Source organism: Chanodichthys erythropterus, chromosome 24 (genome assembly GCF_024489055.1).
Source record: "Chanodichthys erythropterus isolate Z2021 chromosome 24, ASM2448905v1, whole genome shotgun sequence".
Lineage (NCBI taxonomy): Eukaryota > Metazoa > Chordata > Actinopteri > Cypriniformes > Xenocyprididae > Chanodichthys > Chanodichthys erythropterus.
Window position 1 is genome coordinate 28,672,199 of NC_090244.1, and position 16,351 is coordinate 28,688,549.

Genomic DNA, 16,351 nt, shown 5'->3' on the forward strand with positions numbered 1-16,351 from the left:
GTTATGGATGCCACCTCTGTCACAGACACATTCATCCTTACAGCCTGTCCGCAGACGGATGAACTGACCCGACGACAGACTGAAGCCACTGTAAAACACCAGTTATACGAGCCCGTAAAAATACAGTTATATACTGTAAATATCTCTAAACACCAACACTGCCGTTTGTCTCAGGGACGTCGTGTGAGGACTGTGTTGGAGCTGAATGCATCTTTAAAAGAATATGTGCCGCTTGTCTGAAATGTGTCGCATTGTAAAATAAAAAATGTGATCAATAAACCATGATGACATGTTTTTACATTACTTTAACTCATCAAAATAATTTTTCAGCTTTTTTATAACATTTCATGATTTGTTTTCACAACATTTTTCTTTTGTCAAATCAACTTAATATAACATAATATTTAAAGTTTCCGCTGATTAAACCAATCACCTTCATTGCATTAGCTCAATTTTTTCATTTCAATGAACTCAAAATTTTAAGGCAACCAGGTAACTTACTTTTTTAAGTTAAACCAACAATTCTTTTTTACAGTGAAGTTATATTAGAGTCAACTCATTTTTAAAGTCAGTTTAATATAATTTAAGTTGAAATGACTTGTGCAGCCAAGTTGACTGTACTTAAAAATTTACAACTGAACTTAAGTTTGTTTTACTGTAAATGTAAAATTTGCATTTATCTTAGTTCCATACATTTTTTGAAAACCTCTTTATTATTCTAAAAAATAATCATTTAGAAACATTTAATAATTAAAAAACATAAATAATTCAAAGTTTAAATAAATGTTTTGTTTCTAAATATGTCATGTGGTGTAACCAAGTAAAAATAAATAAATAAATAAATATATGTGTGTGTGTGTATATATATATATATATATATATATATATATATATATATATAAAATATTGGAAATTAGTTTTACGTCAAAAAAGGATTTTGAAAAGTATAAACTGATTTTGAATCATAAATAACTAAAAAATGCTGGGTTAAAAACAAAAAATTGACAAACCCAGGGATTGGGTTGTTTTAACCCAGCGGTTGGGTTAAATGTTTGCCCAACCTGCTGGGTAGTTTTATTTAAACCAACTATTGTTTAAAAATTGCTATATGGCTAGCTTAAAATGAACCCCAAATAGTTGGGAAAATAAAAACCATAGGCAACAATAATAGACAAAAGGTGAATGTTTATTAATAAGCTTTAATATTGTATTAATATAAATTTAATAGTTTAATAGTTTATTAACATAAATTTATTAATAAGCAATTTAATAAATGTTTATTGTTTAATAATTATTAATTGAACATTAATAAATGTTAATTTCCAACATACTTTGGGTTAATTTTAATTAAGCAATACAGTAATTTTTAAACAATAGTTGAGTTAAATAAAACTACCCAGCAGGTTGGACAAACATTTAACACAACCCAATTGCTGGGTTTGTCCATTTTCAACCCAACTTGGGTTGTTTTTAACCCAGCATTTTTTAGAGTGCATGATATTTTCTTGAGGTTATTCCATTTGACGGCCTGAAATAAACTTGTCATGTCTTAAAAAGGTTAAATTAACTGATATTTTTAGAGACATAATTACCTTATTTTTTTTTATATATATATATATATATATATATATATATATATATATATATATATATATATATATATATATATATATATACAGCTATGGAAAAAATTAAGAGATTGGAGTGGTCTCTTAATTTTTTCCATAGTTGTATGTAAAATGGGGGATTTCTAGAATGTTATTTTGTGCTTTTCTTGCCATATGACAACAAAATGGCTTACTGCATGTTGTTTATTCCACTCTGACTGAATACAATTTTAAACCAAAACTTTTTCCATATAAATTAAAAAAATGATTGAAAGTGTCTGATGCTGATCTCAGTATGGTTACTCCACCCTGACATCCATCAATCAATCTATGTATTTATACATCTATTAAAAGGGTGAGAAAAAAGACACTGACCCAAAAACAAGTCTTTCTCTATTGCTATTCAACAGTGCGGATTACTACAAGGTTTAATTAAACAGCAGACATAAAACGCTACAGAGAGAATGTTAGAGGAAAGACCAGGGGCGAAAAAAGAAGAAGAAACCACAGATGGCGGTAGAAGGAGAGAGAGAGGATGGATGCTACAGGCTACAGGAAGCATTAATGACTTTTAGTGCTGCGTTTTGGTGGAAATATATGCGCTTTGATCAGAGAAACAACATTAATAATCTCATAAATATAAAGACACAGCATGAAGAGATGTTTAAACGTCCTAAAACCCACAGCACAGTGAAGTTTTCCTATTATTAGTTTCCCCTGGTGTTTACTGAAGCTGTGATGAGTGTGTGGCGGGAGGTTTTTTCGGGCCTGAACTGAGCTGTAGGTCAGCGGGGATGACAGCGGGCAGTACAGAACCAGTTCTCCTTGAGTCTGGCTGTATTTTTATCCACGCGGGTTGAGCCGGTGTCTTCAGGAGGTGCTGCTAAATATAACTCATATCCTTACTGGCTTTGGTTACATTCAACATACAAACACGCACACATATTTAGACAGCGGATGGGATGAAGATAGAGTTTGTGCGTTTTGTTAACCAGGACAAAATCACTTTTCACAATCGCTAATGCAACAACCACATCCCACCGATGACACTAAGGAAAGTATCTCCATATGCAAATAAGACAAACATGTTGTGTACTTCCTGTGCCCTGATTATGACCCTACCTGTGTGTTTCATTGCACCGGAAATTTGTGGTTTAATGCTGGCGAATCAACGCAGAACATCGATACCATCCTATCAGATTCACCCTCTGCTAACTACAACAAGATCATGCACACACACTTAACGATATGTTAGTCTTACAGATGCAATGCAATGGTTCTCATAGTAAACTTATAGTAATTGCCAGAACTTAACCTAATCCTTAAAATAAACCTTCACAAAACCTATTCAGCAGCAGATTTAAAGCATTGGCCAATTTATGAGCCTTTGAAATAGTGAGTTAAACTCACACATCTGTGTTTCACAGGTTTCAGTATGTTAGACAGGACATTTTCTGGTGGCCGGTCGGTCAGTTTACTGTATGTTGGGATAACCGGTGACAATAACACTTACAACACACCTGAAAACAAAGACATTCATACACACTGAACAAACTCGCAGAACCGCCATCAAACCTGCCGCATCTCCAGGCATCACAAACTAACCTTTCTTTATTTCTGTCAGTAATGCTGCTGACAATTTCATGCAACATGAATGCTATATAAATATATGAGAATATGACTGTGTGAGAATAAAGCATGTCACAATACACTGCACATCAGAAGTACGGTTTTCACTGACGATCACAAAACAAATGATAATGTACTCATTAAATAAACAAACCTGGAAATAATCACTATTAAAAAATTATAATTGGAATTATAGTTAATTAATTATGCACAATATATTTAAAGGTGCAATATGTAATATTTTCTGTCCGCTAGAGGTCACTAGAGGCCTATTCAAAACAAAGGCGTAGCTTGATGATGCCAAGTTTGAGCGGGGAATCTTGGGACATGTGGTCTTCACCTCACAGCCGGTGGAAACAATCGGGATTTTATTATGATAGTCGCCGGCGCCGCTTCCGCTTTTCCGGTCATGAGTATGAGGTAACGCAGCTCTGTTTATCATATTAGATACATTTGAGAGTGTTGAAAATGATGTTACAACGTTACTCTGTGCGTTCACTCTGCAGCTGCAGTGAGACACTGTTACACACTGCAGTAAGATTTTACAATATCAGATTAAATGCTGGATGGCTTGTGTTGATAAATGGCATGCAATTAATTTTAAAACGTATTGTATGATGGAGAAAATTCTGTATTATTGTTACTAAAAATAAAGCTGCATCTGATTATGCTACAGTATGTTAGCTACTTCACAAAATAGTGTTTTTCTCTGAGGCATGGATTTTTTGGTACTCGCAAAAAATCAAAAAAATTAGATTTAAACAATAAGACTAAACGTGTTGAACTATATAACAATAATTAGTTTTCTGTCTATAAATATATCAAAACAGTTGTTCCCTTGTCTAAAACCGGAAACCGACTCCTCACACGTCCCGGAGCCTTGGTTAAAATTGCAATGTTCTCACGATTTACAAATAGTTGCAAACATTTGAGATATTGTAAGTACTCAAGTGAACAAAATATATAACACTGGCCTAGTGGACATATTACATATTACTAGTGTAACATATTACATATTGCACCTTTAATATTTGTTCAGTATTCCTTTACGTATTATGTATAACATTTTAATTATGAAAAGTTCAAGTACATTGTATTTTACTTGACTTTTGTTCTTTTTAAACAATACTCTGTTCAATTTCTGAACTGTAGAAACGATTCTAAAAATCACATTTATATATAGAAAATTCCACTATAATTATATATACACTAGAATAATAGCACTATTGTACTCATAAATAAGGATTATAATCATTTTCGTCTGCACAGAATGAAAATCTTTGCTCTTACCTCAGACTGCAGGGGCAAAGGGCAGGGGTCAGAGGTCATATCACAGGTGTAGAAACTTTCGTGATGTCCTTCCATGATGAACAAAATGTGCAAAAGACAAAAGAAGATAATAAAAAAAAGAATTACTATAATATAATGAAATAAGCATAATGATTCATCAATTCATCAGACACAGTTAATAGAGAAAAACTGCAGTGTAAATTACACTTTTCCTTCTTACATACACTCAAGTGTAGTGCTTGTGTTAAACAGTGTTAAAGTTAGCAGTTGTTCTGCCACATGTCCCCTACAGACCGCTAAAAAAAGCCCGTTAAATCCCTCGACTCGACCCAGTTCAGTTCACAAAGACATTCATTCTGTTCTGTAATCACTGCGGGCCCGGCTGAGTGAACTTTGACCTCAGACACATTCTCTGCGCGTGACATTTGTGTTTAGAGCAAATTCTATTAGAGTAAAATATCTCCTGAAAGATTAGAGAGCAAACGGTAACATCTATCCTGTACGATCTCCACCTCAGGATGTGAACAGCGTTTAAAAACAGTGATAACAGCTCTAAAAGAGAAAGCTCACCCACAAACCTGTGAAAACTTCTTTGCTCTCGTGCAGCTAGACTTCATCGATTCCTGTTTGTACCGTCAAACGAACCACACGTGAAAAGCTTTGGAAACACGTTTCTTGTGTGGAAAACAGACGGTTAGGTCTTTTCCCCTCAACACAGGCTCACTGGAAAAACGGCCTGTGGCGGCATTTCTGCATAATCATATGACATACGTTGCTTCTTGCATGTTTCGCGGCACTTTCGATTTGAAAAGTAAGTGGCGCTAAAACCGTCCAGTATTTTCCGAAGCAGAGGAAAGTGTGTATCGCTGCAGTTCGGATATGAAATGTCTGGTGAGTGGCGCTATCTGTTCTCCAAAGATGCTCCATATTCATCGTTTGTAAATAACGTACACCTTCACTAAACCCAACCGACAGTGTTAACAAAGCAAACGTGAGATAAAAAAAGTATTTGCTGAAGCAACTCCGCCATTTTAGCTTGCTAACAAGTCTTTGAGCTCCTTTTATCGAGTGTCTTGATTCCTTTCAGTTGCATTGCTGTATCAGATGGACTATTCGTTTACAAATCATGCAATATGGTAATATTATATATATATTATATATATATGTGTGTGTGTGTGTGTGTATAGAGGCCATAGTATTCGGCAAAAAGAAACCACGCGAAAATAATCAGTAATATTCATCTGATATTATAATTTGTGTGAAAAGAAATAAATGTTGATGTTTTACTTACACTGTAGCGTTCATTTCAGCTGGAAACTGCTGAGTCCATTTTTTCCACTGAGCATGCGATGTATTATTTATTTATTTATTTGGTTAATTGTTTTATATTGTTTGAAATTTGTATTTTGTATGGAAAACAGCAGCTTTGATATACTGCTAAGCTGTTTTTATATTTGACAGAAAAGGTCATTAAAGTCACCATGAAATCATTCTTATTTTTTGTGGAATATTGCCGTATTTATTTTAAATTATTTACCTGTGCACATCATTATTGTTTTAAATTTGCGTGCCTCGAAATCTTGAATCAAAATTACTTGCTCTCCCTCATCTTTTCTCTGATGACGTGGCGCGAGGGTGGGGCAACCTGTCACTCACATGAGATCCACCAATAGCAAACCACAACCATCCAATCAATTCTTCACGGACAAAATCAAGCCCCGCCCTACATTTGTTCTTGTTCCAGAAGCTGTTTCACTCAGATATATGTCACAATGGGGAAGAAAACACTAGCACAATTTATGTTTCATGCTGACTTCAACAAATCAAAAGAGTGAATACACATGAATGACAAAATTGTAATTTCTGTAATATTAAGATAGAGGTAACAGTGGGGCAAAAGCAAAGTAATCGCGGTAGAGTGTTGTGAAACGGGATGTTGTGAAGACGCATTATTGATACGAGTGGCACAGAGCAGCTCAAGGACTTGCTTGTGTTTTCATATTCACCTCACTGCTGTGCTCTCTGCCACAGGACATGACATCACTCGCCGGGGTCACGGCCCGCCACTGACTCCACAACGAAAAAAAAGGAAAGGGGGAGAGATGAAGACGAGAAAAGAAAGACTTGGGAAGTGGTGCTCTGTAGGTCACCTTGCCTGGCTGAGAGATCAATGTCGCTTTGACTCGCTGGTTAAAGAGAGAGAGCGCGAGAGACTGCAGCCGAGACACCTTGCCAGTAAATCACCTTGCCAGCTTCATTGAGATGCAGGTATAACACAGGATGGGCACAAGGCCAATACCTACAGTACCAACACACACACACACTCTACCATAGTCTATGGTCTCTTCCTTAAACTCTTCCGTACTTTTGCAATTAACGGGATAGTTCAGGTTAACATTACAGTTCTCTTATGTCTTTAAAACAAAGCTATTTAGCTTTATTAGACTCAGAAAATATGCACAAAACATGGACTGTTTTAGTCAGCCATGCTTTAGACATTGTGTGTGAGACATTAAGGTATAGTTATATAAATAACAATAAATTAAACTATATAATACAATAATAATAATAACTAAATAGTGCAACTCTACTATATGTAAATGATTGAAATGTCAATTTGCATGAGTTGGACTGTCTGTGATTTCCTATTGTTAACCTCGGATGAAAAAAACAATATTGTGACCATTATATTATTTGTATCTAATGATTTTATGATACTTTTTTTGGTGTTTTTAACTTTTTGTATCAGTCACCATCCACTTTCATTGTATGTAAAAGAGCAGCTTGAACCTTCTACTAAATCTCTCCTTTTCAAGTTTCCTGTTTCACTGAAAAATAACATGAGGCTGAGCATTTTATTGCAGATTTATTATTTTTCTACACTGAATAAAAAAGAATTTTGCTGTTTGTTCAAATTACTTAATTAAAATGAGCTAAAGCAACAAAATTCCCATACATTTTGTCCTAACTTCATTTGATTGCATTCAATCCACTTAAATATATATTGAAGTTTACTCAATCCGTTTGTGTTGGGATTACATGAATGAATTTTGTTGCATTAACTGAAACTGGGCGGTGCTTGTTAGTTCCCAGCATGCATTGCATATGGCTGGATCAAGATGATCATGATTTGCATGAATAAATCATGAACCTCACAAAATTCACTTTGAGACTACTTAATTGGGTCACTTAAAAATGAGTTACATGATAAAATTTTGTTTGTGTAACTTAATTGATTGATGTGGGACCGACGTACACTATTAAATCATGTAAATTCAACACACTTATTTTCCAGTGTATTTATGTATTTTATTATGGTTCAGTTATATATTTTATTGTATTATTTTTCTGATGAACTCTGCCTTTAACTCACACCCGTAACGATCTAACGCATGGCTGGTTTCCCAAAACAAACACTAACATCATGCGTGGCGTCTCTTTTACTACAAGGAAAGCTTCAAACCTTAGGCAATCAACAAAAACACATCCATTTCCTCCGTGTAACGGTGGAGGGAAAGTTAAATTATTATCTTTTCAAATAGCTGCTCTATAACTCAGGTTTACAGAGGCAGAGAGGGGTCGGGGATGATGGACGCACATGGCAGGGACATAAACTCCCTCCTCTAAATCACTCTAAATGGAAATGTTTAGCGTGGAGAGATGCAGATGAGCTCGGATCCAACAGCACAGAGCTGCTTTCTCTGCCTCACAATGAAAAACGCCTGCGACGCTTCAACACCACAGTGTACAAAACACAAAATGTCTGGAAAGCGTTGTAAGGAACCTTTTTATATGTTAGATAACACATGGCCTTGATTATCAGTTAAATATTTAAAAATAAAGTATACACTGTAAAAAAGAATAGTTGGTTTAACTTAAAAAAGTGAAATTAAAAATGAAGGCGATTGATTTAATCAACAGAAACTCAAATTATTATATTACCTGAACCTCATTAATAATCTCCAAATTTGTTAGCCTCTTAATAAACTTCCCAGAATGCATTTGTTCAAATTATTTTGTCAACACAGTCGACTCCATCTTGACACTGGCATATTTCTTTGCGTTGCGCAAGGCCTTGCAGTTACGACGATCATTTTTAATCCACGCTGTGAGAAAATCACTCCGAGCAGAAAAAAAAAAAAGCCTCCCAAGCTAAACATCGACTCCCAACAGAGACAAAGTCTGATATGATTAAAGATATTACCCTGTAACGCTGCTGTATGTAAATGATTGAAATGTCAATATGCATGAGTTGAACTGTGATTTCCTATTGTTGACCTCGGATGCAAAGGGCCGATATTGTGACAGAAGACAACTATATTATCTGTAATAACCTAATCAGGATTGCCCGAAGCCAATGATTAGGGCACATATGGTGTCAATATGCCGCTGCTGATTGAATTAAGTAGAATGGCAGTGTGTGTGTGTGTGTTTTGTGCTAGACGCATGTCGGTTATGGAGCCAAGGTGTGAAAATATACAGGCTGTGTGTAATGAAATCCACTGGCTTCATTCACAAGCTGAAATGACATGTTTGCTTCGTACATGGTAATGTGGTGTTTCATCAGAAGCTGCTAAACAGGATGCGTTTCAGGACATCATTAAATGTTTGATTGTGTCTGATAATACTGGTTTCTGATCCGCCTCAGGGGGAAAAAAAATGATAAAATGAGAGTTTTAAACAGATATTAGCTGCACATTTAATCACTGTAAAAAAGAATTTTTGGTTTAACTTAAAAAAGTAAGTTAATACAATGAAGGCGATTGATTTAATCAACAGAAACTCAAAATATTGTGTTATTTGAACCACATTAGCTAATTATTTAAGTTGATTTGACAGAAGAAAAAATGTTGTGATAACAAGTCATGAAATGTGATCAGTTTGCGATACGTGCTGTATTAATTTTTGAAACAATGTTGTAGTTTTTCAAAGCACAGCAAAAGTGTCATAATCTGTGTGACCAAACGAACAGGCAAATCTCTAATGTAATCATACTTTAAATGTAGCTACTTTTAATAAAAACAGTCTGTCTGGTAGAGTGTGTATCTTCAGCTCTGAGTTGTACCGGTGATGTCATTAACTAGTTTTGACCTCATCAAACAGAAAAGTCATAAATTACAGGCGGCGCAGCCACTCAAACGCAGTCCAACCCCAGCTGGAGAAAATCACCAATGATTCATCAATTTAAAGGAGCAGAAACAAGGTCTTTTCTCCACTATTAATCATGCAAGAAATCATTGTGCGTTTTCCTCGGCCTGTTCCCTGAGCTCAGAGCCGATCCTGCCTGTGAACGCGGCGTGTGCGTCATCCGCTTGATATTCAAATGATCATTGTGCTGATGAGCCACTACCTTTTCACTGAACGCCCTAAATTCAGACGTCCCACACACACTTCTTTTCACTTTCTTTCCAGCTGTGCGCCCACATCCTGTTTGCTGTGACAATGAGAGAGGAAGCTTGAGACACTGCTAATTATTTTGGGGCTGATAATAGTGATGGTTTGAGAGAAAGAACGACTGGCCTAAAGAGATTGAGAAAAAGGATAAGATGGAGAAGCTGAAAATGTGACATTGAGAAACAGGTTGTTATTTGTAAGTGGAGGTTATGATGTAAAATCATTTAAGCTTATAAATTGTGAATCTGAAACACTTCAGATTACAAACTCATTTGTTTTGGTGAACTCTAAGTGAAAGTAACTAAAGGGCCTGACTGGTAGTTCAGGGTGACAAGTAGAAAACAAATAGAGGTTATTAATTGTTAATAGTCTATAATGTCACCGTCAATATATGATAGTCTTAACCGTCATAATTTGTCGAACTAAATACACTTCACTTCAGAGGCGAATCTGTTTGTCAGAATCACAGCTTTGTTTTGCGGAAAATTCCCGTATTAAAATGACAGTTTAAGCGAGTATAAACTCTCCCTAAATTAATGATTAACAAGGGCATCGAAACTAAACTGATGTGTGTGATAAGACGTGTTTAAACTGCAGTTTAGACGAAATGAGATTTTTATTTTTGCGGAGCAGAAAGACATTTTAAAAACGGAAAGGGGAAAAAAAGGTATTTTCCCCTCCTGAAATCAAGTGCTATTTAAAAAGACGTTTTGGGTTTGTAAATGAATATTTCTAAAATATCGAATCTGTCTTCTGTGAATTACCTATTGAAATATTCTGATATAAACTCTAATAGCGCGGGCAAACAGGGTTATCGCCTTTATCAGGAAATGTTGCTGTATATAGTGGTATGTTGGCTTCTTTCAAAGAAAAATAATTGTATATTTTTTAAAATATTATTTTAATTTAATTAAAATTTAACTAAATATGATTTAATGAGAGAATATTTTCTTCTTGACACTCGAGCGAACAGTCACGCGGCAACAAGTGAATTCGTGAACTTTCCTCAAAACTATTAGACATTAAAAATCAAAAACGCTTATTTCATTTCCCAATCAGCATGTGATATTAAACACTCTATTCAGTAAGAATGTCACATTTTAGGCGTACTCTAATGAATAAAACGAGAAGATATGATTTTACATTTTTAACATTTATTGATGAACTACGATGCTCCAGTTTGTACAGTCAATATTTGTCAATTAATCGATATCAAATAATAAAACATATATGTTATAGGATACACTGGTATTATTAAGTTTGTGAAAGGTTTTATATCCCCACCTGATGCAAGTAAAATGTTTTAAAGCAACGAGCTCCAAAATATTTCAAAATATTCTATAATGTGATAATTTGAGGCAAATCCTAAAATATGCTATAGGTTTTAAGTGCAGTATTTCGAGCGCGTGCCAAGACATACTCTTCATTCTTCATTGATGCAAGATTCATCTCTTTAATGAGAATAATTATAAACACTTTAGTCCATTGAACAGTTTGAAATCGCTCATTTATGTCCCATATTTATGTGGTGTGACATATTTGTCAAATTAATCAGTCTTAAGTGTAAGTTACAGTTGTTTCAGAGGGGTTTAAGAAATGTCTCTTCATCCGAAACAGGATAATCATACACAGAATCATTCTTCTTGCCAAAAACACACGTTTCATCGCTGAAGGTGTTGTACAAAAATGACAGGCAATGTAGGAGATGAAAAGATGTCACACACTTTTTTGCTCATAGTCCCAAAAAAGTGGACGAGACCAGACAATGAGAGAATGAATGTAATGTCTGAGCATTTCAGTTCAGTTCGTTCAGGTAAAAGAAACAACAACAAAAAAGGTAAAACATCGTCAGCCAACATGACCAGCATGTGGGGTCGATCTCATACACAAATAAATACAATATTGAATGAGTTCTTCACAACAACACAGAATGTGATGTAGTTTCTAATGAACACAATGTCAGTCAAACACTCATTCAGCGAGTGTGTGCTCATGTAACCAGCATGTGTCACTTGAACTTTACAAAAATGTGAACTTAAAAGTTACGCAAGACGAGGCATAGGACAACATGGGAAATATCAAATGAAAGCACGTTCACATGTTACAGTTTCAACAGAAAACAACAAAAAATGGAAAATGTCCAATTGTCCAAAAACTAAACTCTAAAGCTTGATTTTTTTTTCATTGTTATCGGATTAAATTTACAATACACTCCGTTATCTAAATTTTGCGAAAAATAATGAGAATAAAAAAAAGTTAGGCTACTGCCCCGCGCGCGCCCAATCCAACACAGCGAGAATAAAGCGCGTGCGAAACTTTTGCACATCGCTGCTCTATTAAGTGCCGATAGACTCACATGAAAAACTCCGGGGACGACGGGTTGTTGTCGCTGCTGGATCCGTTTTCTCGGAAGCCGCTGCTGATGAGCTTCTCGTATTTTTCTTTGTACGCGTCTCTTTCGCGCACCAGTCTGGAGATCTCCTGCTTGAGGTGGTCCACCTGCTGCATGAGCTGGGTCTTCTCGCCCTCCAGGACGTGCCTCTGCTGGACCCTCTTGTAGCGACACGACTGCGCATAGCCTCTGTTTTTGAGGGTTCTCCTCTTCTGTTTGAGTCGGATGACCTCCTCTTTGCTGACCCCCCGGAGCTGGCGGTTGAGCTCGCGCACGGACATGGTCACCAGCTGCTCGTCCGAGAAGCGATCGTCCAGGTGCATGTGCTGGTGGCCGACGGAGTTGCCGTTGGACTGCACCCCGGGCGTCGGATGGTGGCCGGCCGGGTGGTGGTGGTGATGGTGGTGGTGGTGCGGTGCCCCGTTCTGGGCTGCTGCGGCGGCGATGACCGCGGAGACCACCGCGGCGGCGGATCCCATCTCCTCGCCGGCCATGGCGCCTCCCGGCCCGGCTGCGCTGGTAAACTGCTGCCCTCTAGCATAGCCGTCGAAGCTCTGGAGCTGGTGACTGCTGTTGATCAGCGCCTCCACTGCGTCCTCGGGGCTGAAGCCCAAAGCCTCCGGGTTGAGCTGCTGTTGGTAACCGGTCATCCAGTAAAAATCCTCCAGGTGCGCCTTCTGCTCGCTCCCGGAGCCCGGACTGGGCGCCGAGAAGCTTGGGGAAGGGGGAACCGAGCTGCAAGGCGTGCTCATCGGGGTGGAAGACAGGGATCCCCCGGCGATCAGGCGGCTGCACTGGCTGATGCTGCGATCGGGCTCCACCGGCTCCTTTTTCACTTCAAACTTCATCAGATCGAAGTCATTAACATATTCCATGGCCAGGGGACTGGTGGGCAGGTCGGAGCTGCTCATTGCCAGTTCTGATGCCATCCTTTTGCTGTTGACAGTCCTCCAAAGGGGGTGAAGAGCAGCTGTCAAAGTGGTCGGGTTCGAGACAGCGTGAGCCAGCTTGATTTCTTTATTTAATTCTTCAAAAGCAAAGAAAAGGCTTCGCGAGCGCCGGTTTATTTTTTAAATTGACGCGTTTTCGCCTCTCGCGCACAGACGCAGGAGCGCGCGCGTCTCCAGTTCCTCTCTCTTTGTACGCGAGTGTCGACGCGTTTGAGTCGCGAACATTTAACACTGCATGGCTTCGGGTTTTTTGTTTTTTTCTCTTTTTTTTCAATAGTTTCGTTGAAACGAAGACCGTAACATGTATGTGATTGGCAATTGGATGCTTGGCTGGGGAAAAAAAAAGTACTCCGGGCTTGTTCTAGAGTTTTTAAAGGATCACCGAGCATAGGAGTATAAAAGCAATGCTGAGTTTTATAGCCGCCCTGACGTCAGGTTTGAAATACGAAATTGACTCGGACTCGTAGCCAATAGGCTCGCTGAATCGGAGGGTCAATTTACATACTAGAGAAGAAACAAAAGTTTTCCGAACTGTCAGAACTGACAGAGAGCGTAACGACGACTTTAACTCTTTATGGACATTTCTTTTTCTTTTATTTTATTTTGTTTTTTTTTTTTTTTTTTTTTTTTTTTTTTTGGTATATAAAGCAGGTAAAGCTTCTGTATTTCTTGTATTTTTTTCCACATGAGAGTTTAAAATCTAACAGTATGAAATGATGCATGATCAAAACACAATGCTTATATAATTTTATATATTAATACCTACTCTTTAAAAGGTAATTTACACTTACTGTAACTATACATATAAAGGGTTATATTGCATGTATTTATATTTATATTTGTATATATTCATGATAGCCTATATATATATATATATATATATATATATATATATATATATATATATATATATATATATATATAATGTGAATATTATTAATAATATTAAGATATATTAAAGAGGAAGAATTGCACAACGAATATGTTAATGACAGATGTACAGGTGTAAATGAACCAATTAAAATGTCCACATGGCCTCCACAGAGTACGTTTCTTTATGTTGTTTTAATGTGAATATATTCATTTATTAGATTTTTTTCGACTGTCCCACAAAACGTGGTCGGGAAGCCCTTACATATGAGCGGACATGCGGTTTCAAAACTCAACAGCGCCGCCTTTCGGTCGAGCTTAACTGCATCTGTCCATTAGGGCAGCGTTTCATCTCCGTGTGTCAGTCACATGTTTAGGTTGTTTTAACGGCACTGCAGGCGCTTGGGGAGCAGTTTTATGATGACATATCAGTGCATCTCTCCATCACTTACAACAATGTACATTAAGTGCATAGGTATCTGCCATCAGTTGGATCAAATGATCGTTTATAGAAAAGTAAAGTAAAAATAACAAAAAACATGTTTTTTTTTTTCAATCATCAACCTTATTTAGTAGGGATATTATAGTATTGGGTGTGTTTATACCGATTACTTCTTCCTTTTTTATTTATTTATTTATTTTTTTCATACAGTCAGATTTTCCATTAATGCTCATGTCACAGTGTAGTAATTATATAGTTAAATACTGTGTAATACTAATGGAAAACAATGTGTAATTATCTTAGCAGCTTGTAATTACACATTGTTCTTCTTATTATTATAGTAATTGATTATAACAGCATGTCATATATGTAATATTAACATGTTAATGTAAAGTATTGCTTGTTATACTTATTTATTTTGCCATTAAATAGGCTGCACACTCATCTCTCTAAGTGCTCAAAAACGGCTCTCGTTGCTGGAGGGTTTCTTAATAAACAGGGATTCTCTCCTAGAGCAGCATTAGCTCATGAGAGCAGACAATAATGAAGGCTATTCTCACAGGAGATATTGAAATGTGCTCCAGCTCTCTGTGGAAAAGCCACACAAACTACAAAGCCGCCAGCGTAAAAATAAAAATAAATACAAGCCCAAAGTCCCAAAAGGAAATAAATATTCTCTTAGTCTCAGTGACTGTTCTTGGGGACCCAAACCTAGAAAATAAACATATTATTTCATTAATTAGATCACCCAACAAAAGCCTTCGGAGGCCGTTCAAAAGCGCTGAATAAATATTGAATTTATGTCCCTTCTGACTCTGTAACTGCTCGACAATCAAGAGAAATAAAGACTACCAGATATAAATATTCTTAGAAGATTTTTTATTTATCTGATTCTTTAGGGTGATGCTAATGTAGTTTGCTTTGCCCTGATGTAACATTACTGTCAGACTATAAAGTTTTCTGTCATTTTTTTTTTTTTGAGGTATATAAATGTAATATATGATCATCAGTGTATATATGATCAACTCGGTATAAAACACTCAGTTTTTCTAATAGCTATACAGGTTTGTGTTAATACTATAAATGGTGAGAGATTTGGGCTTCAGTTTGGAGTAGATGTGATCCCCACCGTGCCCTTGAATGGGACACTCACCTCAGGTCATGCCAGGGGACGCTTCCCTGCAATTAGTGCACTTCAGATGAAATAATCTGCTAATTGGCAACTAATATGGCATGAAATATGTGTATTCTGCTTATTCTGAGGGATGAAACTCAAACAATTAAAAAAATTGTTTAATGTTTTATATGTATATTGGGTTGATTGGGAGTCATCATAGTGGAAAGAAGTGTCACAATCACCCTGAATTATATATATATATATATATATATATATATATATATATATATATATATATATATATATATACACACACACACAATCACACACACACACACACACACACACACACATATATATATATATATATATATATATATATATGGGGTGGATTCAGGGTGATAAAAATATATATACTGTATACACAGGTGCTGGTCATATAATTAGAACATCATCAAAAAGTTGATTTATTTCACTAATTCCATTCAAAAAGTTAAACTTGTATATTATATTCATTCACACACAGACATATATATTTTAAATGTTTATTTCTTTTAATTTTGATAATTATAACTGACAACTAAGGAAAATCCCAAATTCAGTATCTCAGAAAATTAGAATATTACTTAAAGCTGCTGTCTGCGATATTTGGCCCTCTAG

The 16,351-nt window shown here is 36.4% G+C and overlaps 1 protein-coding gene across 2 annotated transcripts in view; it reads right to left on the reverse strand.

Annotated features, from left to right (window-relative positions):
- mafb (MAF bZIP transcription factor b) overlaps positions 1 to 13,788 on the reverse strand; it is a 98,525-nt gene extending 84,737 nt beyond the window's left edge. For both annotated transcript variants that reach the window (XM_067379019.1, XM_067379020.1), the window contains exons 1-2: positions 12,277 to 13,788; positions 4,527 to 4,594 (exon numbers count right to left, since the gene is read on the reverse strand). In XM_067379019.1, the coding sequence (XP_067235120.1) occupies positions 4,567 to 4,594; positions 12,277 to 13,241 (993 nt within the window). In that variant the 5' untranslated portion in view covers positions 13,242 to 13,788 and the 3' untranslated portion in view covers positions 4,527 to 4,566. The remainder of the gene's footprint in view (positions 1 to 4,526; positions 4,595 to 12,276) is intronic.
- Between the last annotated feature and the right edge of the window lie 2,563 nt (positions 13,789 to 16,351).